Source organism: Bubalus kerabau, chromosome 15, assembly GCF_029407905.1.
Source record: "Bubalus kerabau isolate K-KA32 ecotype Philippines breed swamp buffalo chromosome 15, PCC_UOA_SB_1v2, whole genome shotgun sequence".
NCBI classification, from domain to species: domain Eukaryota; kingdom Metazoa; phylum Chordata; class Mammalia; order Artiodactyla; family Bovidae; genus Bubalus; species Bubalus kerabau.
Genome location: NC_073638.1, coordinates 35,382,324 through 35,405,194, shown reverse-complemented (window position 1 = coordinate 35,405,194; position 22,871 = coordinate 35,382,324). Strand labels below are relative to the sequence as shown.

At 40.3% G+C, this 22,871-nt stretch overlaps 2 protein-coding genes and 1 non-coding gene across 8 annotated transcripts in view; all 3 read right to left on the bottom strand.

The window, feature by feature from the left end:
* Positions 1 to 8,959: 8,959 nt before the first annotated feature.
* RPS13 (ribosomal protein S13) lies at positions 8,960 to 11,787 on the bottom strand. Its single transcript, XM_055547487.1, has 6 exons — positions 11,630 to 11,787; positions 11,435 to 11,483; positions 11,181 to 11,259; positions 10,055 to 10,224; positions 9,637 to 9,737; positions 8,960 to 9,028 (listed from the first exon to the last, which is right to left on the bottom strand). The coding sequence occupies exons 1-6, from the start codon at positions 11,650 to 11,652 to the stop codon at positions 8,995 to 8,997; spliced, it is 456 nt and encodes a 151-aa protein (XP_055403462.1). The 5' UTR covers positions 11,653 to 11,787; the 3' UTR covers positions 8,960 to 8,994.
* Positions 10,380 to 10,469, bottom strand: LOC129629370 (small nucleolar RNA SNORD14). Its single transcript, XR_008703202.1, has one exon. It is a non-coding gene; the product is annotated as a small nucleolar RNA SNORD14 (small nucleolar RNA).
* A 6,537-nt stretch (positions 11,788 to 18,324) lies between the features above and the next one.
* PIK3C2A (phosphatidylinositol-4-phosphate 3-kinase catalytic subunit type 2 alpha) overlaps positions 18,325 to 22,871 on the bottom strand; it is a 109,577-nt gene continuing 105,030 nt past the window's right edge. For all 6 annotated transcript variants that reach the window (XM_055548468.1, XM_055548464.1, XM_055548465.1 and 3 more), the window contains 3 exons: positions 22,672 to 22,781; positions 22,459 to 22,584; positions 18,325 to 21,523 (listed from right to left, as the gene is read on the bottom strand). In XM_055548468.1, coding sequence (XP_055404443.1) covers positions 21,341 to 21,523; positions 22,459 to 22,584; positions 22,672 to 22,781 — 419 coding nt within the window. In that variant the 3' untranslated portion in view covers positions 18,325 to 21,340. The remainder of the gene's footprint in view (positions 21,524 to 22,458; positions 22,585 to 22,671; positions 22,782 to 22,871) is intronic.

The following is a 22,871-nucleotide window of genomic DNA, read 5'->3' as shown; positions in this document are numbered from 1 at the left end:
CCAGAGTTGGTTAACACTATAGATCAGGTTTTCCCCTCCACACCCCTGAGAGTTAAACATTTACCAACATACATAAATGTAATATTATATATATATATATATACACATATATATATACACACACACACACACAGCCCAACATACATGTAACAGTATTTACCAATGTATCACTGGCTCTGGGGAATTAAAAGTATAAAGGTAGAAACGGAAAAACTTTGTAAGATTGAAAGATAAAGTTGAAACCTCTCAGAAAGTAGGAAAAGCAATGGACAACAGTTGGTAAGAGATAAAAAATTTAGAGGATCAGTCCAGAAATCTAATGTGCAAATAATGAGTTCTAGAAAGAGAACATAGAAAACAGTGTGGAAGAAATATTAAAGGAATAATTCAAGAAAATTTCCCAGAACTGCAAGAAAATTTTGAAACAAATAGCTCACTGAGTACCGTGCAGAACAAGTAAAAAAAGATTAAACCAAGGCATTATTGCAAATCTCAGAACACTAAGCAATAAAGAGATGATCCTAAAAAAAAAAAAATCAGGTCAAGAAAAGAAAGTGTTGGCTACTTTCCTTCTGTCCTCCCACACCCCCTCCACTCTGCTCTGCAGCCTAGGAAGCTATTTATGGCCTGTATCAGCAAAGGTTATAACAAAAGCATGGGGGAAAAGAATGACATTTGACTTAAAAACAGTTTTTGTTTTTAGCTAAAAACAATAAGCAGTGCTAAAGCTTTTTAGGAAAAATTATTTCCAGTTAAGAGTCTATTCCCAAATACCATCATTCAACAATGAGAGCTGAAAAACTTTTTCCAAGATCTCAAAAGTTTTTTTCATCCCTTGCGTACATTCATTTAACCAGTGTTTGAGAACCTACTATGTGCCAGACATTATTCTCAATTCTAGGGATACAGCAGTGAACAAACAAGGTCCTTGCCCTAATGGGGCTTTCTCATAATCTGAAAATATCACGCACCACATCAGGTAGTAATCAGTACTCTGGGGAACAGCAGGACTCGGGCGTGGAGTGCTGGGGTAGCAGGGAGCTCTTTTAGACAGGGCCTCTCTGGTTGAGGTTACAGTTAAACAGAGACCTCAACAAGGGAGCAAGCCATGCTGATGTCTGGCGGAAGAGCCCTCCAGGCAGATGAACAAGGGCAGCGGCCTGGGCAAGTGTGAAAGGAGGCCTGTGTGACTGGGAAGAGTGGCAGGAGACGCATACAGGCCAGCTTACGGCGCCCCTTGTGTTGGCTGCTTTCCTTTGGTCCCCCCACACCCACTCTCCACTCTTCTCTGCTCCCTGGGAAGCTGTTTATGGCCCAATCAACAAGCTCCCTTGACCTCTGGCTTCCTGTGAGATTTGGCCAATGGGAGGCCCCTGCAAGAACTCTGAGGGTGGACGTCTTTACTGAGAGCCCCACTTCTGTCAGATGACCTTTAGCAGCTTGGAGTTGCCCTGTGCACTTCAGGCTGGAAGTGGGGGCTCGGGGGGTGGGTGCCTAATACCTCTCCAGGGCTGCCAGCTCCAGGGAACGGCACGCAGCGAGCCTGGTGGCTTCCCTAAACCCCTCACACCTCCGGGAAGAGTTTCTTCAATACACACTCTCCAAATCCCAAAATTTGAGTGTGATATCCACCTGTTTTCCTGCCAGGATCCTAACACTCCCTTGTAGAGCTAGATAAAGAAACTTTAAATTTTATTCTGAAGATGGAAAACCAGTGGAGATTTTTGAGTATGTGGGGAAAAGTCCACTCTACATGCTGGGTGTATCAATAGTAAAGACTTTGGTGGGGGTCACAGGTGGTAAAGAGAACAGTTAGGAAAGGGCTTTCACAATAGTAAGGGTTAGAGAAGGTAACTCAGATTTGGGTGTTTGTAGCAGAGGTTATAAGTGATCAAACTGGGGAATATATTATTAAGATCAAGCCAAGAGGATTTGGTGACCAAGTGGGTATGTGGTATAAGAGAAAAAAAGGCAAGGATGATTTAGGAATTTGGTCTGAGGATGAATCAAGCTGCCATTTGTTAAGATAGATACATCTCAGAAGAGAGTAGGTTTGAGTTGCAAAAATCGAGTTCAGTTTGGGATAAAGCCAGGTGTGTATTAGAGATCTGACTCAGATCAGATCAGATCAGTCACTCAGTCGTGTCCGACTCTGCGACCCCATGAATCGCAGCAGGCCAGGCCTCCCTGTCCATCACCAACTCCTGGAGTTCACTGAGACTCACGTCCATTGAGTCAGTGATGCTATCCAGCCATCTCATCCTCTGTCATCCCCTTCTCCTCTTGCCCCCAATCCCTCCCAGCATCAGAGTCTTTTCCAATGAGTCAGCTCTTCGCATGAGGTGGCCAAAGTACTGGAGTTTCAGCTTTAGCATCAGTCCTTCCAAAGAAATCCCAGGACTGATCTCCTTCAGAATGGACTGGTTGGATCTCCTTGCAGTCCAAGGGACTCTCAAGAGTCTTCTCCAACACCACAGTTCAAAATAATCAATTCTTCGGCGCTCAGCCTTCTTCACAGTCCAACTCTCACATCCATACATAACCACTGGAAAAACCATAGCCTTGACGAGATGGACCTTTGTTGGCAAAGTAATGTCTCTGCTTTTGAATATGCTATCTAGGTTGGTCATAACTTTCCTTCCAAGGAGTAAGCGTCTTTTAATGTCATGGCTGCAGTCACCATCTGCAGTGATTTTGGAGGCCCCCCAAAATAAAGTCTGACACTATTTCCACTGTTTCCCCATCTATTTCCCATGAAGTAGTGGGACCAGATGCCATGATCTTCATTTTCTGAATGTTGAGCTTTAAGCCAACTTTTTCTCTCCACTTTCACTTTCATCAAGAGGCTTTTTAGTTCCTCTTCACTTTCTGCCATAAGGATGGTGTTACCTGCATATCTGAGGTTATTGATATTTCTCCCGGCCATCTTGATTCCAGCTTGTGTTTCTTCCAGTCCAGCGTTTCTCATGATGTACTCTGCATATAAGTTAAATAAACAGGGTGACAATATACAGCCTTACGCACTCCTTTTCCTATTTGGAACCAGTCTGTTGTTCCATGTTTGGTTCTAACTGTTGGTTCCTGACCTGCATACAGATTTCTCAAGAGGCAGATCCGGTGGTCTGGTATTCCCATCTCTTTCAGAATTTTCCACAGTTTATTGTGATCCACACAGTCAAAGGCTTTGGCATAGTCAATAAAGCAGAAATAGATGTTTTTCTGGAACTCTCTTGCTTTTTCCATGATCCAGTAGATGTTGGCAATTTGATCTCTGGTTCCTCTGCCTTTTCTAAAACCAGCTTGAACATCAGGAAGTTCACGGTTCACGTATTGCTGAAGCCTGGCTTGGAGAATTGTGAGCATTACTTTACTAGCGTGTGAGATGAGTGCAATTGTGTGGTAGTTCGAGCATTCTTTGGCATTGCCTTTCTTTGGGATTGGAATGAAAACTGACCTTTTCCAGTCCTGGGGCCACTGCTGTTTTCCAAATTTGCTGGCATATTGAGTGCAGCACTTTCACAGCATCATCTTTCAGGATTTGGAATAGCTCAACTGGAATTCCATCACCTCCACTAGCTTTGTTTGTAGTGATGCTTTCTAAGGCCCACTTGACTTCACATTCCAGGATGTCTGGCTCTAGGTGAGTGATCACATCATCGTGATTATCTGGGTTGTGAAGATCTTTTTTGTACAGTTTTTCTGTGTATTCTTGCCATCTCTTCTTAATATCTTCTGCTTCTGTTAGGTCCATACCATTTCTGTCCTGTATTGAGCCCATCTTTGCATGAAATGTTCCTTTGGTATCTCTGATTTTCTTGAAGAGATCTCTAGTCTTTCCCATTCTGTTGTTTTCCTCTATTTCTTTGCATTGATCGCTGAAGAAGGCTTTCTTATCTCTTCTTGCTATTCTTTGGAACTCTGCATTCAGATGTTTATATCTTTCCTTTTCTCCTTTGCTTTTCACTTCTCTTCTTTTCACAGCCATTTGTAAGGCTTCCCCAGACAGCCATTTTGCTTTTTTGCATTTCTTTTCCATGGGGATGGTCTAGGGATGCTGAATTGGTGGTTGCATATCTAAGACTGATTTCAGAGAAGGTCTGTGCTGGAAGTAGAAATTTTAGTGAAGTAACAGCAAAGATGGGCTCCCTTTGTGGCTCAGTGGTAAAGAACCCACCTGCAACACGGGCTGCTGTCCACATGGTCACAAAGAGTCGAACACAACTGAGCACTGCTCTGCATTGCAATGCAGGAGACACAGGTTTGATCCTTGGATCAGAAAGATCTCCTGGAGAAAAAACTGACACCCCACTCCGGTATTCTTGCCTGGGAAATCCCATGGATTCCCATGGCAGGCTACAGTCCATGGGGTCACAATAGCTGGACAAAACTCAGTGACTAAACAACATCAATGAAAGCTTTTAAAGCCACAGACTAGATGGAATTTCCTTGGAGTTGGCATAAACAAAGAAATGAGGTCCAAGGATTGAGCCTTCTTCAAGAGCTACCAGAGGATGTTTCACCAAAAAGGAGTAAACCGAGAAAAGAGGAACATACATGATGTGGAACTGGGCACTCTTGACACCGGAAGCAGAAAGAATCTCCTACTGACAGCAAAGGAGACTCCAGAACTATAGGTCTCACGAATAATCTAGCTGGAGCTAGAGGATGAGTGTCCTGGAAAGGATACCATCAAAACACAAAAACAAATCTGATTGAACATACTGAAATTTAAACTATGGTTCAACATCTGGGGATGAATTAGAGACAGGAACACAGAATGCTAAGCAGATGGAAGAACAAGGTAATTACTAACATTCTAAGTATAAATTATACATATTATATAAAACACTATCTAATTGTGAGAATTCCAGATGAAGAGGTATAAACTAAAAATCAAGAAATCATAATAGAGTTCCCTAGTGGCCTGGTGATTAGGATTCCAGGCTTTTGCTGTTGAGGTCTAGGTTCAGTCCCTTGTCAGGGAACTGAAATCCCACAAGCAGTGTGGCATGGCCAAGAAAAAAGGAAAAGAAATCACAGTATGTTACTGGGACTTCCCTAGTGGTCCAGTGGCTAGTGCTCTGCACTTCCAATGTGGCAAGGGAGGGTCAATCCCTCACCAGGAGCTAGATCCCACATGCCGCAACTAACACCAAAAAAAAAGAAAAATGTTACAGCAATTCCATATATATCCAAAAGAATTGAAAACAAGTACATGTATATGAATGTTCATAACAGTACTTTTTGAAATAGCCAAAAAGTGGAAGCAATCCAAATATCCATCATCTGATGAACACATAAACAAATTATGGTATATACATACCTTATTATCCAGTGGGATATTATTCAGCCATAAAATAAATAACCTAGGTAACATGCTACAATGTGAATGAGCTCCCAAAATACCATACTAAGTGAAAACTAGACATTAAAGGTCATACATTGTATGATTCCATTTATAGGAAATAACCAGAATAGGTAAACCCTTACGAACAGAGAGCAGACTGGTGGTTGCCAGGAGCTGCAGGGCAAGAATAAAGAGTGCTTTTTGAGTATAGTGTTTTATTTTGGGGTGATGAAAATGTTTTGGAACTAGGTAAGGGTGGTGGTTGCAGAATGTACTAGGTGCCACACAACTGTTCACTTTTAAAGGATGTATTTTATGATATGTCAGTTTCACCTCAATTTTTAAAAATAATGTTTAGAAATCAGATGGCACATTACATGTCAGGAAAACTGAAAGGGGTTGTCCTAGGCATTATACTGCAAAGTGGAAGGGGCTGCTTATAGTGAAGTCCAATAAAATGGTATATGACTTTTAAAACCAGATATATGGATAACCTCAGCTAAAAAATAAGATCAATATCTATCACTTGAAAAAAAGATGATTTTTAAATAAAGAGAACAGTTGTTGAAGGAAACCTTGAAATCCTAGGAGCTCATATATGGGTAGATCTGGAGTTATATCCATATGCTGATTCCAACTCTGTCAAAATAGATACTACAAAGAAAAAGCATATGGGAACCTTTGAAAAGAAAGGATAAATGTCTAAGTCAGGAAGACAGATGAAGACAGACGATACTGTAACAGAAGGGAGAAACAGAAAAAAAAAATATTTAAACAGACTAATCCACTTAAAAAAGAAAATGATCATTAGGGGAAAACGTCAGAGACAGTATCTTAAAGCTTCTATAGCAAAAATACCATGAACACAAATCAAAAGGCAGAGAATAAATTGGGGGAAATATTTGTAACAGAAAAGAGTAACATCTGGGAGTATCTCAAGGAAACTACAAGGCAAATTAGAGTACATAACATCTTCTATGGAGTAAGAACCCACAACCAGGACCTAACAAGACTACGGGATGATATTTGCAGCATGATGCGATGTCCGTGTGCAAAGTGTCTCAATAACACATAGTGATTTGGAGAGACTTAGGGTTTTCTCTGCATGGCTTAACTGCTTAGTTGCTCAGTTGTCTGACTCTGCAACCCCATCGACTGTAGACCACTAGGCTCCTGTGTCCATGGAGATTCTCTAGGCAAGAACACTAGAGTGGGTTGCCATGCCCTTCTCCAGGGGATCTTCATGACCCAGGGATGGAAACCAGGTGTCCTGCATAGCAGGTGGATTCTTTACCATCTGAGCCATCAGAGAAGCCCTGCATGACTGCCACATACTAAGAAACTCATGTGATGCTCACAGTAACTTTTCATAAGATTCATGAGATTGGACCTCCCAAACCACATGGCCACAAGTAGCAGGACTGTTTCTGAAAGCCAAATTTGAACTTTCTGCCCAGTCAAAAAGACTGCAGATGGTTTTTTTACATTTTGAAGGAATTAAAATACCTCCAAACACATTCAGTTCAGTTCAGTCGCTCAGTCGTGTCCTCCTTTTTGCAACCCCATGAATTGCAGCACGCCAGGCCTCCCTGTCCATTACCAACTCCTGGAATTCACCCAAACCCATGTCCAAGGAGATGGTGATGCCGTCCAGCCATCTCATCCTCTGTTGTCCGCTTCTCCTCCTGCCCCCAATCCCTCCCAGCATCAGAGTCTTTTCCATTGAGTTAACTCTTCTCATCAGGTGGCCTTGGGGTTTCAGCTTTAGCATCAGTCCTTTCAATGAACAGCCAGGACTGATCTCCTTTATAAAGGACTGGTTGGATCTCCTTGCAGTCCAAGGGACTCTCAAGAGTCTTCTCCAACACCACAGTTCAAAAGCATCAATTCTTCGGCGCTCAGCTTTCTTCACAGTCCAACTCTCACATCCATACATGACCACTGGAAAAACCATAGCCTTGACTAGATGGACCTTTCTTGGCAAAGTAATGTCTTTGCTTTTGAATATGCTATCTAGGTTGGTCCTAACTTTCCTTCCAAGGAGTGTCTTTTAATTTCATGGCTGCAGTCACCACCTGCAGTGATTCTGGAGCCCAAAAATATAGTCTGACACTGTTTCCACTGTTTTCCCATCTATTTCCCATGAACACACAGTCCTGTTTAATATTTACAGTAAACCGCTGGCCTGAAGGCAAAATCATATGTAAATACTTCATGTAATTAAAAGAAAACCTAGAGATGCTTTGATACATCAAATGCTCCACATACTACCAACTAGTTTTTAGTCCAGAGCCATCAATACCCAACTTTGCCTACTTTACCTGGAGTTCGTAAAGATCTTGCTGCTAACCTTGTTTAGTTGTTCCTCTTGGAGAAGTTTGCCTTATGTTATTTCTTGGTTTATGACAGCCACTTTTAAGACAAACACAGCAGCACAGGGATTAGAAAATTACATCTAACAGTAGGGCTTGAATTGGGTTTGGCAGAAACCAACACAATACTGTAAAGCATTTATCCTTCAATTAAAAATAAATTTAAAAATAATTAAGTAGAATTTCCACACCTGTTTTCCCCTATTTGTGATTCCTCTATTTTCCACACTAGGATGTGGGGCTTAGTCAGTTCGCACCCAACAGAGTTGGTGGCAAGTATGTGCAGTGCTCTGAAGAACAAGGAAGGCGAAGTGGGTGTCTCTATCCTCAGAGCCCAGCATCCCACAAGACATCAATGCTACTTATGATACTAGTCTTAAAAACAAAGGGCTTTGCCTGACCATGTGATTTTGAACTCAACTTTGATTACTGCTTTGGTTAAAGCTTAAGGGATTAAACATTTATTCAAGTGATAAACACCCAAAAGTGGTACATACAAATGGCTTGAATTTTCTGACTCAAAGGGCTTCCCCTGTGGTTCAGCTGGTAAAGAATCCGCCTGCAATGTGGAAGATTTGGATTTGATCCCTGGGTTGGGAAGATCCCTTGGAGAAGGAAAAGGCTCCCCACTCCAGTGTTTTGGCCTGGAGAATTCCATGGACTATGGTCCATGGGGTCGCAAAGAGATGGACATGACTGAGCGACTGTCACTAGGTTTTAAAAATTAAATATTCTGACAACACCTAACTAAGTAATTTTTATCATAACCCATCCAAAAGTTGCCAGCTTCATGGAGCTGAGCTCATCTCATGGTTCTTCCTGTTCCCTGAAGCCGTTCTTCCTTATGTTTGAGCATCACCCACAAGACTGGGATCAAATATTACTTCCAAGGTTCCTCCATACTAGAGATGCCCTCCCCTCCAGAGACACTTTCATGTCTATTTCTGATACTACACTGTAGATAACATGAGAGATCTACAACAAATGTATCCAAATTACTTAGAGACGTTTGTGAAAATAACATTACCACTTCCTAGTTTCTTCCAGTACCCACCAATCGCAGTGAAGTTACAAGCTGCTCAACTAGTTGAGCAGTGAAGGGATGCAATGGATAGATGTTATCTTATTGCTCCCTGTGGAATCACGCAATTCTAATGCTGGAACACACATCCACATTAAACAGATAAATACACAGACAAATTTTTGGACCAAAAAAAGTTACAAAACATGGTTCTGTTAAACAATGATTTTATTGCTTTAGTACAATACACAAATTTATGCAACCAGGGCAGAGGCTGTGGATGACTCGCTGAAAGAAAAAAAAAGGGGGTGGGGGGGAGAGTTGGGTTAATAAAAAAGTCCTCTATATTTATACATAATCTGTTAAAAAAAATGTCCTCCATATTCACACAATCTCTGAAAACAGCTATTTCCTAACGGTTACAATAAATCCCCAATATATAAAATCCACCGAATAGATGAGTTCCTGGAATCAGTTCATTGTGATCAACCATAATATGAAGATGGTCGCTTAGGCCTCCAAGAACTGGCCAGCACGAGGAAAAACTTTTCTGGTGGAAACTGTGAATGCTAGGATGTTAATCATCACAGTGAGTTATCTATGCAAAAATTTAAACAACATAAGCACCTGGGAGCAGAAGAACTTAAATTTTACCCACAATCTGAAAGTGATTTAAAGAGCACGTTTGTGCTCTAAACAAGTCTACAGAAGTACCACCCTTTGTATCAACAAAACACAACCACTCTACCTGTCTACGACTGTTTTCTTGCTAAGAACTGAAAGACCATATAGGTTCAATCTAAAACATCTATGATCAGTCCTTTTACTATAATTACTACTCTATTTAATACTTGGCCAACTCCTATTTTTGTCAACAAAAAGGGTTGATAACTTACTATTTCCAATTAGGGGGTAGGACTCGTTTGGTCTTGTAGTATCGAGCCAACCGGTGAATACGGCTCTCAATCAGAATCAGACGGAATTTAGCATCTTTATCCTAAAAATAAAATTGACAGAATTCAGGAAAACCACTTAAAACTAAACATCATTTTAATAGAAGAATGTACAGACACCCTGCATTTTAATGAAAAATTGCTTAGTGTTGTTAATAGAACCAGAGCCTAGGGTTTGTGTGGCTAGATTAGGTCCTTAAGGGAATTTAGGGAACTAACCCCCACCCCCACCCCCGAAATCTCTTCTGGTGAAACATTTCAAAGCAAACACTGTGATTTGTTTGTGCCCCTTGGATAATTCAAATTAGAGGCACTATATTTTACTGATATGAATTTAGTACAAGCAGTCTCATCCTCTTACCTTTCTGTTCCTCTCAAGATGCTTCCGAACAGCAACAGCTTTCTTAATTAAATGATAGAGATCCTCAGGGAGATCAGGAGCAAGTCCTTTGGACTTAAGAATTCTCAAGATTTTGTTGCCTGTCACAAAACGTACTTGTGCAACACCATGAGAGTCTCTCAGGATCACACCTGGAAAGGGAGTAATATAAATTCCCACATCATACATACAAACTGGAACATGTGATGTCAAGACTGAGATCAAGTCACTTTCCAAGTTTCCCATCTGCAAAACACAGCTTACTTTTTATACATCAGACACCAACAACAGAATGCACAAGCGAAGCTCACTCAGACATCCAAGGAAGGTTTACCTAACACTAAGGAAAACCTTTCTGGTGGAAACTGCGAATGTTGGAAGACCATCATCATAGTAAGCTTGCTAGATTACAGGCCACCAAAAAAAAAAAAAAATCAAGGAGTCGTCAAAACAGCACCATCTGACTACCCCACAGTCTCTCTTTGTCTACATATATATACACACACACACCTCTGATTATGTATAACATCTCCACTAGACCATAAGCTCAAGAGAAGGCTATGCTGCTTTTTTACAATCACTGTATTCTCAGGATCGGGGATCACACAGCTGGCAAACATTTGCAGAACGAAGCCATTTGCACAAAGTCACACACAGCTGAGGTTCAAACCACATCTGTTAGAAAGCAATGAGCACTCAGAGCAGCCAGTCCCAGCTTCACTAACATCTGTGTGATCTGAGGCTTGTTTATATAGCTGCAACGTGCCTCAGTTACCCCAACTTCAGGAAGACCTCTACTATTTATTTGAAACTATGGCTGTCAGAATTAACTCAGGTCATAAAATGGAAAGCGCTTAGAACCAGGCACCTAAGAAGAGTGCCCAGCCCAAAGAAAATACTCATTAAAATTTGGAGCGCATTTTAATTATTTTACCGTCTTTCAAAGAGCTTGAGAGTTCAGCAAAGGAGGGCTAGGCCTCAGTCAACGGTAAAGTCAGGAAAACGAGCAAAAAATTTTCAAACCACATGTGAGACATTTAGCCCCACTGTTTTTCAACACGTTACACGAGGTCAGGAGAAAGGGGCTACATTAAACAGACTCACTCACCGATCTGTGAGGGAGTCAGGCCCTTCTTGGCCAGTTTGTAGATCTGCTCCTTCACGTCGTCAGAAGTGAGCTTCAGCCACTGTTCGCGGGAAAGAAAGCGGCCTTAAGACGAGAAATCCGGGATGGAACCGAAGAGCAGCGGCCCTCTCCACCCTCAAAACTGCGCTCATGCACATGTGGTCCCCATCTTCCGAGCAACTGATGGCACCCCCCACCGCCTCCCGGCCTCTCCTCTGTACCCGCACGCTACTTACGGTGGGGACGCTGCGGCGGTAGGGCAGAGCCGACTGGGACAGGCCCTTCCTGGAGAGAAAAGCAGTATCGGGGTGAAGAAGCGAGCCCCGCCACAGCAGCCCCAAACCTTACCCCCTCGACCCACTGCCTACGCTCCTTCCATTCCCTACACCCCTAGTCTCAGCCTTGCAACCCGCCCATAAACCCTAGCTCACCCGGGAGCGTGCATGCGACCCATGATGGCGGCGGTGTGGTAGCAAAAGGAGAGAGAGGGTGGGAGAACCGCAGGAAGCCACCCTCCACGCAGGAAGTGGCCTCACACGTCCTGGCTTCCGCCCCTCCAGGAGGCGGGGCTTCGCTGCGTAATTCCCGGCGTCCGCGTGACTACATGTCCCAAAATGCACTTCGACGTGGAGTACACTTCCCGGTAGGCATCTGGAGATACTAGGTCGGAGCGGAAAAAAGGATCCGCCTCCGGTTTGGGCAGTTGAATCCAGACGAGACACTGCTTACCCAGGATACTGCGGATTTGGATGCTGGACTGGGAGTGCGCTTGGAGCACATAGAGCTGCAGGGGTTCCCCGGCCTTGGGCAAGGTGGTTATCTGCGTCCCCGTGGCCCAGCGACTGTGGGCGGCAAAGTTCATCCATACACTATTGCTCATCCACTCAGCTGCGCCCAGGCTTGTCTTGACACTAGTTACCTCAAGTCTGTCCCTCCCCTTAAAATATTCACAAGGGGTAATTCCCTGGCCGGCTAGTGGTTATGATACTTGCCCTCACTGCCGAAAGCCTCAGTTGGATACCTGGTCAGGGAAGCAAGATCCACCAAGCCTGCAGAGCATGGCCAAAATTAAAAAAAAAAAAAAAAAGCTTACAATAGCATGACGATAAGGACTGCCCTTAGCCAACTGGTAACACTTATCTCTAATTGTAACCTTTCAGGGTACGGGTGCCTGACTACAAGCTGTCTGGTCCTGATCTCTATGTCATTTCACAGTCGTTTTACATTTTTTAAAAAACTCATACCTAATCCGTCCTCTGCTTTCCCTGTTGGTAACCAAAGTTTGTTTTATATATGTTAGTCAGTTTTTAAAGTAAGTTCCTTTGTACTGTTTTTTAGATTCCATATATAAGTCAATTCAGTCGCTCAGTCGTGTCAGACTCTTTGCGACCCCAAAGGACTGGAGCACACCAGGCTTCCCTGTCCATCACCATCTCTGGGAATTTATTCGAACTCATGTCCATTGAGTTGGTGATGCCGTTCAACTACCTCAACTTCTGTCAGCCCCTTCTCCTGCCTTCAGTCTTTCCCAGCATCAGGGTCTTTTCAAATGAGTATGTTCTTTACATCAGGTGGCTAAATTATTGAAGCTTCAGCATCAGTCCACCAAATGAATATTCAGGACTGATCCAAGGGACTCTCAAGAGTCTTCTCCAACACCACAGTTAAAAAGCATCAGTTCTTCGGTGCAACTCTCGCATCCATACATGACTACTGGAAAAACCATAGCTTTGACTAGATGCACCTTTGTTGGCAAAGTAATGTAGTATTTATCTCTATAATCTTTAGGTCCACTCGTGTTGCTGAAATGTCATTATTTCATTCTTTTAATGGCTGAGTGATACACACTGGGGCTTACCTTGTGGCTCAAGTGGTAACGATTCAGCCTGTAATGAGTTCGATCCCAGGGTTAGGAAGACCCCTTGGAGAAGAGAATGGCTAACCACTCCAGTATTCTTGCCTGGAGACTTCCATGTACAGAGGAATCTGGCGGGCTATAGTCCATTGGATTGCAAGGTTGGACACAACTGAGCTAGGATGTACACAGCATCTTCTTTATCCATTGCTCTGTTGATGGACACTTCGGTTGTGGCCATGTCTTGACTACTGTAAATAGTACCACTCTGGAAAAAGTCAGTTTTCATTCCAATCCCAAAGAAAGACAATGCCAAAGAATGCTCACACTACCATACAGTTGGGCTCATTTCATGTGCTAGCAAGGTAATGCTCAAAATATTTCAAGCTAGGAATCGGCAGTACAGGAACTGAGAGCTTTCAGATATACCAGCTGGATTTAGAAAAGGCAGAGGAACCAGAGATCAAATTGCCAACAACTTCTGTTGGATAATAGAAAAAGCAAGGGAATTCCAGAAAAACATCTACTGCTGCCTCATTGACTATGCTAAAGTTTTTGACTGTGTGGATCACAACAGGAAAATTCTTAAGAGATGGGAATACCAGACCACCTTACCTGTCTCTTGAGAAACCTGTATGCAGGTCAAGAAGCAACAGTTAGAACCAGACGTTAACAACGGACAGGTTCAAAATTGGGAAAGGAATACGTCAAGGGTGTCTATTGTCACTCTGTTTACTTAACTTATATGCAGAGTTCATCATGTGAAATGCAGGGCTGAATGAAAGGTTGCCTGGAGATATATCAACAGCCTCAGATATGCAGATAATACCACTCTAGTGCAGAAAGCTAGGAGGAACTAGAGAGTGAAAGAGGCGAGTGAAAAAGCTGGCTGAAAACTCAACATTCAAAAAACTAAGATCATGGCATCCAGTCCCATCACTTCATGGCAAATAGATGGGGAAACAGTGGAAATAGTGACAGATTTTATTTTCTTGGGCTCCAAAATCACTGCAAACAGTGACTGCAGCCATGAAATTAAAAGGCGCTTGCTCCTTGGAAGAAAAGCTCTGACAAACCTAGACAGCATATTGAAAAGTAAAGACATCACTTTGCCGACAAAGATTCATATAGTTAAAGCTATAGTTTTTCCAGTAGTCCTGGACAGATACAAGAGTGGGACCATTAAGAAGGCTGAGTTTCTTTAATTGTGGTGAAGAACTGATGCTTTTTGATTGTGGTGCTGGAGAAGAATCTTGAGAGTCCCTTGGACTGCAAGGAGGTCAAACCAGTCCATCCAAAAGGAAGTCAATACTGAATATTCATAGAAAGGACTGATGCTGAAGCTGAAGCTCTGGGACTTAGGTCACCTGATGATAAGAATGGACTCATTGGAAAAGACCCTGATGCTGGGAAAGATTGAGGGCAGGAGGAGAAGTGGGTGACAGAGAACAAGATGATTGGATGGCATCACCAATTCAATGGACATGAGTTTGAGCGAACTCCGGAAGATAGTGAAGGGCAGGGAAACCTGGCATGCTACAGTCCATGGGGTCTCAAAGAGTTGGATGTGACTTAGAGACTGAACAACAACAATGAACGTTAGGGTTCATGTACTTTTCAAATTAAAACCTTTGTCTTCTCTGGATATATGCCCAGGGGTGGGGCTGCTGGATCATATGGTGCTTTTTTTTTTTTTTTAGTTTAAGGAAACTCCATACTGTTTTTCGTAATGGCTGCACCAATTTACATTCCCATTAACACTGTAGGAGGGATCCCTTTTCTCCATACCCTCTCCAGCATTTATTTCTAGGCTTTTGATGATGGCTATATTAAAAAGCAGAGACATTACTTTGCCAACAAAGGTCCGTCTAGTCAAGGCTATGGTTTTTCCAGTGGTCATGTATGGATGTGAGAGTTGGACTGTGAAGAAAACGGAGTGCTCAAGAATTGATGCTTTTGAACTGTGGTGTTGGAGAAGACTCTTGAGAGTCCTTTGGACTGTAAGGAGATCCAACCAGTCCATCCTAAAGGAGATCAGTCCTGGGTGTTCACTGGAAGGACTGATGCTGAAGCTGAAACTCCAATCCTTTGGCCACCTGATGCGAAGTGTTGACTCATTGGAAAAGACCCTGATGCTGGGAGGGATTTGGGGCAGGAGGAGAAGGGAACGACAGACGATAAGATGGCTGGATGGCATCACTGACTCAATGGACATGAATTTGGGTAAACTCCAGGAGTTGGTAATGGACAGGGAGGCCTGGCGTGCTACAATTCATGTGGTCACAAAGAGTCGGACACGACTGAGCAACTGAACTAAACTGATTCTGACCAGTGTGAGGCGATAACCTCAATGTAGTTTTGATTTGCATTTCTCTAATTATTAGTCAGTTTTCATTCCAATCCCAAATAAAGGCAATGCCAAAGAATGCTCAAACTACTGCACAATTGCATTCATTTCACATGCTATTAAAGTAATGCTCAAAATTCTCCAAGCCAGGCTTCAGCAATATGTGAACCGTGAACTTCCAGACATTCAAGCTGGTTTTAGAAAAGGCAGAGGAACCTGAGATCAAATTGCCAACATCTGCTGGATCATCAAAAAAGCAAGAGAGTTCCAGAAAAACATCTATTTCTGCTTTATTGACTATGCCAAAGCCTTTGACTGTGTGGATCACAATAAACTGTGGAAAATTCTGAAAGAGATGGGAATACCAGACCACCTGACCAGCCTCTTGAGAAACCTGTATGCAGGTCAGGAAGCAACAGTTAGAACTGGACATGGAACAGACTGGTTCCAAATAGGAAAAGGAGCACATCAAGGCTGTATATTGTCACGCTGCTTATTTAACTTATATACAGAGTACATCATGAGAAACGCTGGGCTGGAAGAAGCACAAGCTGGAATCAAGATTGCCAGGAGAAATATCAATAAACTCAGATATGCAGATGACATCACCCTTATGGCAGAAAGTGAAGAACTAAAGAGCCTTTTGATGAAAGCGAAAGAGGAGAGTGAAAAAGTTGGTTTAAAGCTCAGCATTCAGAAAACTAAAATCATGGCATTTGGTCCCATCACTTCATGGCAAATAGAGGGGAAACAGTGGCTGAGTTTATTTTGGGGGGCTCCAAAATCACTGCAGATGGTGATTGCAGCCATGAAATTAAGAGACTCGTACTCCTTGGAAGGAAAGTTATGACCAGCCTAGACTGCATATTAAAAAGCAGACATTACTTTGTCAACAAAGGTCCATCTAGTCAAGCCTATGGTTTTTCCAGCAGTCATGTATGGATGTGAGAGTTGGACTATGAAGAAAGCTGAGCACTAAAGAATTGATGCTTTTGAACTGTGGTGTTGAAGACTCTTGAGAGTCCCTTGGACTGCAAGGAGATCCAACCAGTCCATCCTAAAGGAGATCAGTCCTGAGTGTTCATTGGAAGGACTGATGTTGAAGCTGAAACTCCAATACTTTGGTGACCTGATGTGAAGAGCTGACTCATTTGAAAAGACCCTGATGCTGGAAAAGATTGAGGGCAGGGGGAGAAGGGGACAACAGAGGTTGACATGGTTGGATGGCATCACCAACTCAATGGACATGAGTTTGGGTAGGCTCTGGGAGTTGGTGATGGACAGGCAGGCCTGGCGTGCTGCGGTTCATGGGGTTGCAAAGAGTCAGACGCGACTGAACTGAACTGAATTATTAGTGATGATGAACATTTTTTCACATGCCTGTTTTGTATTTCCCTAGAGACTGAGATGAAGTGAAAGTGTTAGTTACTCAATAATGTCTGACTCTTTGCAACCCCATGGACTATAGCCTGCCAGGCTCCTCTGTTCACAGAATTTCCCAGACAAGAATACTGGAGTGGGTTCCCATTCCCTTCTCCAGGGGATCTTCCCAACCCAGGGATGGAACCTGTGTCTCCTACATTGCAGACAGATTCTTTACCATCTCAGCCACTGGGGAAGCCCAACTGACTGGAGCATCTCTTCTGGTGACATTTGGCCAAAGAAATGTCTATTCAAAAATTCTTTGCTTTCTCTTGAATTTTATGAGTCCTTTATGTATTCAAGATGCCAGGTCCTTATCAGATACATGACCTGTGAATACTCTCTCCCATTCTGTGAGTTGTCCTTTTACTTTATTATGCATATATGTATTTAATTTTGATGAAATCAAATTTATCTGTTTTTCTTTTGTTGCCCGTCCTTTTTTGTGACATACTTAAGAAAACCTGTCTAATTCTAGGCTACAAAGATGTACACCTGTGTTTTCTTCTAGGATTTTTAACTTCAGTTATGTCTAAGTTTCTGATCCACTTTGAATTAAATTTTATGTTCTAAGAGTCCTACTTTATTTTTTGCACATGGTTATCTAGTTGTCCTCACACCGTTTGTTGAAAAAAAAAAAAAAAAATACTACTCTTTCCTCATTGATCCTGGAAGTCCTTTGTCTCTTGGTTTGTGATCCAAACAAAAAGAAACCCAAACAGATGTGAAAATATAATAACCAAAATTAAAATCTCAATGGATGGGGTTTAAACAGTTGAAAAGAGTAGTGAATTGGAAAAGAATTCATAATAAATTATTCAGAACTGAAGAAAGTTACTGATCTATATATTTAAGAATCCTAAAGAGAAAAATATAAAAAGGTGTCTACACCTAGGCACATCCTCATTAATACAGACCAAAGAAGATTATCCCTAAGGTAGTAACTGTTGAAGGCGTGTGATGGGATTCATTCATGGAGTTCATTAAACTGTTGTCTAACTTTGTATGTCTAAAATTTGCATGACAGTATTTCAAAAAATAAACTGGCTGTAATTAAGTTACTGCTTTTTCATGGTCTCTGGCTCTTTTACATGTTACCTCTAGGATGAGAGAACCACAAGCTCACTGGTATCATTCCAGGATGGAGGTACGGTATTAAGAACTACATTCTCTGTTCTGAAGATATGTCTGCAAGCATGGCTGTCACTATACTCTTTAGTATTTAAATAAACTACCAAAGGCAAATAGAAGCATTTCACTTCAATGAAATGGTGATGGAACTCTAACAAAGTGGCAATCCAGACTTTCCAAGAACCACACTTAAATGTCAGACACTCTCTGGACATTTTTAAGGGCAAATCACAGGCCAGTTCTGAAATTCAGGATTACCTGAACCTAATAAACTCCTGGGTGAGATGCAAAGAGAGCAACAGTGAGCTAATTATCAAAGTCTGAAACCAAAAGTGTTAACATATTGATGAAGAAAATGACAGCACAGTTCCTTTGTTCCAGAAATATTTTAATACAATCATAGTACAGTTATGAAGTCACATTCAATCCACTGAATATTTTAAGGTATTAATAAAAATATTATACATCTTTATTCACTACCTTAATATAATTAAATTATTTGGTTCTTATAGATGAGACTAATTGCCATAGATATTCCTATTTGCACTGCTAGTCAAACAGCATGTAAGTAAATCCATGGACTATGGTAGTGGGGCTTTATCCATTTGTGATCTTAAATCTTAAGTATCAAATTGAATGTTTTCTTTTTTAAATGCCACGTGAATCATAGAAAAAACAGTCAACCAATTTAAGGCAAAATATTGAAAGTTTCATACAACATTAATTTGAAAAGGTAAAAGAATATTTTATCAAAGATCATACATGCCTTAACATTGAGATACCTATAGATTCTTATAAAGGCAGTAATAAAAACATCAGTGCAAGTCTTGGATTCCTCAGTACAGAAATTAATAGGTTCTTTGAGAAACCATTATTTTCAAATTCTAAAACACTGCAAGGGGAAAAAATTCTGCTTCAGTTACACTATGATCATTACAAAATGTATTTTTAGCTCCATTATTCTTTACACACAGTCTTACATGTAGCATAACTATTTTTACTCAATAAAGATAGGTGTGAAACATTGTGATTATACATAAAAATTAGTGTCTTAGCTAGTTTGTTTAAACATGTTTCAGATTTACTTTAATGCAAGCTTTAAAAAAAATGTTTCAAAAAACAACCAATTTAAAGTTTATTGATAGTAAGTAGTGCAAAGAGGCGCCTCTGTCAATTTATTTTTTTGGTAAGGGCTGACGATTAGCGTTCACAAAGAAATAACTTATATTTAAAATACATTTAATATATGTGTTTTTTAATGTCCAAAGAAGGCACATAATGAGTTAAATTAAGAGAAACATTACCACTTGTTTGAACTCTGGTTAACCATACAGAGTATATAATATACACTTTTGGATAAGAATCCATATTTCTTATAATTGAAAAGTGACATCCCATTCTCTAGCTCTACTATTTGTAAAAGACACTGCGGTAACAAGACTGCAAGTAGGCAGCATACACTCAGTCCAAGTAACAGTGACCTTTTACCAAGACAGTACTTTTTTTTTTTTTTTTAAACAGTGGCTAAGTGACAATTCATGGAATGGAATTAGGTCTTAAAAACAAGTGAAAATATCTAGTACTTTTTTACATTTGCAAAGCTACTTACACACTTTAAGGAAATGTTAACTGTATATGGAAAAAGCAACTAAATGGTGGTGCTCTGATCTGCATTTTAATTAACTTATTAAATAGACAACACATTTTAATATAAAAAAGACATTCATATATGGGGTATCCTACAAATGGACCATTAGTGTTAGGCACCAAAAATTCAAGTTTTCTTTTTAACCTGTCCCACTGATACATCTCAACTCTTCTATGTCTGCTCTGCAGGTATCACCATTTACATTAAATATCTGCACAGTTTATAAAAATTCTGTTCTGGGCAACTGAATCAGAGATTGTCCTTCCTTTCTTGGTATTTTTCATTGCATATTTTATCAGTTATCTCACAGCAACTAGATTGCTACAATCTCTTGCTACTTAAAAGTGGTAACTTTAAAGTGTCTGAATTCCTATTCTAGCCATGAGAATTAGCATTATATATACCTTTTTATCTGAACTAAACAATTTATGTGTGAAGTTGAATGAATAACTAATAAAAATGAACCCTATTCTTAATGGTTACTAGAGAATGATTTCAATCATGTCCCTAATGATTCTAAATATTGTATTAAGGAAAGTAATTCATGTGAATGTAAAATATTTACATATGTTGAGTAAATCAGACAAACTGTGCCACAAAGGTATACATTAAAATTTAGTAAAAAAAAAAAAAAAAAAAAACAAGAAAATTTAGTGTGGACCCTGGATCTCTTGTCCTGGGCCTCTTGTGAAGAGTCTGCCCTACTTGTGGAGTTCTTCTACAGAACAGGAATGGACACTTGGATGCACACATTTTCTCTTGTTTAATGAGAGAGTGGAGTATAGATACATGGGGGTGAAATTACAAAATTTCAGTTCACACTCCTGGGAATAAAAGTAGGATTATAATGGAATGATGGAATTTAGTGTACAGTTATGTTGATGAATCTCATTCAGTTACTGGGCAATAAAAACATGCATCAAATGGCTGATGTTTAAATAAGTTATACATCTGAAGTATAGAAAATTATCTATCTGTGGGAAAAACATTAGTAAGTGTACATTACTTCTTATTTTAGTAAAAAGTGAGTGAAAACTACTGAACTAGTTATGAAGTCAGGAAAAAACTCAGAATGAAGTACCAGAGAAGCATATGAAGTTAAGGCACCATTATTTACAACTTCAGTGACTGGCACTTATTCTGAAAAAGGCTTGAAAGACATGAATATAATAAAAAGCAGTGTTATTTTCCCTACTCTATAAACTACTTTGTAGTTCTTAACTATTTATTATTTGTGCTTTGCTTTTCGGCCCTATGAATAGCAGCTGCATTTTATGGTAACATCCTGCACCTTTCCTCCCCTTTGGTGTTTATGAACATACACAGTGGTAAAGGCTGTAAAAGGTGCAAAACAGGGAAACAAACGTGCTGTGTCTGTGTAAGAAACAATACAAAACAGATGGTTGAACTGAAAAAATAGTATCAGACCACACTAAAGCTATTACTCAATTACTCAAGAAAGGATTAACTCCTTCACCAACTCAAAGTCTTTTTTAGGACTTATTATATATTAAGTTTAAGATTTACAGCATTCTATACAATGACTTTAAAACAGCAATGATGTCAACAAATTCATAAAAGTTAGTTAAGTGACTGTTGGTCCACCAGATGTGTTGAAATGCAGCAAGTACATTTACTGTATAATTTCTGTCCAAGTATAAAAATATACAAAGTTCACATGTGTGTGTACACATATTTATATAACTGTTCTTGCTTCCAAAGCTCAGAAATTCACTAACTTACAAACAGGTTGCTGCAGTCAGTTGATACCATTTAACCGTCTCTTTGCTCAAGTTGAAATCTTTCAACGGCAGGGTTATTCCTCCCAAGAAAAAGTTCTCCCGCAGAGATTCTGCACTTAGTACACTCAGCTGAAGTTCTCTCTGTCTTAGGGATTCTTTGCTATATCCACTGTACACAAGCTATAGCAAAGACAGAAAGAAACAGCAGATTACAAATCATTTGTCTGGTTTTTAGGATTATTTTATGTAAAAACATAAGAGATTATTAGAGTGCCTTCAACGGGTAACACTGCCTGTGACACATCGAGTAGAGTCTGCCTCGTATTTAGATGCACACGTTGTACTTTAGGAGTCTTGGACTTTATCTTGCCATTCCTCCCAGTGTCTCACATTCAAATACACAAAGCAGAAAATTACTATTGGCTAAAAATTAAAAACATGGTTTTTCTGAAATGGAGGTATGGGGAAGGGAAATTACAAAGCAGCCTGCCTTAAGATGATTTAATAGATCATCTTTAAAAGAGAAATGGAAGGAAGAGAATGGAAGAAAAAGAGTAGAAGAAGCAAGCTGGGAAAGAGTAATTGTAATAATTTTATAAAAAGTGAGCGATTACAATCTCCTAAAAGGAGATTTTCTTTTTTTCTGGATTTTATATACCATGAGGTGATAATTTCTGATTATCCATCATTCAGTGCAAACTTGCCAACTACAAATGCAATTTATAGCAAATCTGGAGTGTTGTAAAGCTCGTCTCTTAACTTCTGGGTATTATCTCCTTAATCAAGTCCTCTCTGTTTGACTAAGAAAACTGAAAAACTGATCTCATTTCAGTTTCGTGGAAGTATATAACACTAACTAGAAAAAAGACAATACTACTTTGTGAGAATAATACCAACTATCTTCACCAAACATTTTATATGCTTTTAAAGTACTGAAAGGGTATTCCATGGTTTTCATAAATTTATATCCTTGATGAAAATTCAGTATTATTTGCTTCCGAATCTCTATCCGGATATTTTTATGTGGATATGTTAACGTACATAAATAATGTGGTGTTTATGCCCAAATAGTATTTGACTAAGAGTTAGCAGATTTTAACAGATTTTTAACTTACCATTTCATTGAATGTTGGATTCCTAGTTTTTCGTGAAATTTTGGTTTTACGTTTGGATGTTTTGTGGGTATCTGGAAGTAGGTATGTTTTGACATATGGATTTGGGTCAGCCCCATCTTCAGTAACCTGTAAAGAAAAGCATTCCCTTAACAGTAATGCTTCCTACCACAGAATAGGTTTCCTCTACAATCATCATTATTTGTAATCACTCACAAGATCTTTGATGTGCATCACCATGATGAAGAGAGTACCATTTCGGTAAGAGACAGATAATTTCACTGCTCCTCCTATTTGGCCTTGAGCAGGACTGAAGGAACCTGCATCTAAAAATACAAAGATGTTCATTTTTATGTGATGTTGCTTGCAGTGGTTCAAGCTGCAACAAAAGTTTTTGCTTTAATTCCCGGATCCTC

What these genes read in the sequence shown, in the direction of transcription:
- RPS13 (XM_055547487.1), bottom strand. Translation starts at nt 11,652, where the DNA reads ATGGGTCGCATGCACGCTCCCGG. An exon ending in ATCTTGAGAGGAACAGAAAG is followed by an intron (nt 9,738 to 10,054) that starts GTAAGAGGATGA and finishes TTTTATTTTTAG; the next exon opens with GATAAAGATGCTAAATTCCG. An exon ending in CTACCCCCTAATTGGAAATA is followed by an intron (nt 9,029 to 9,636) that starts GTAAGTTATCAA and finishes TTTTTCTTTCAG; the next exon opens with CGAGTCATCCACAGCCTCTG.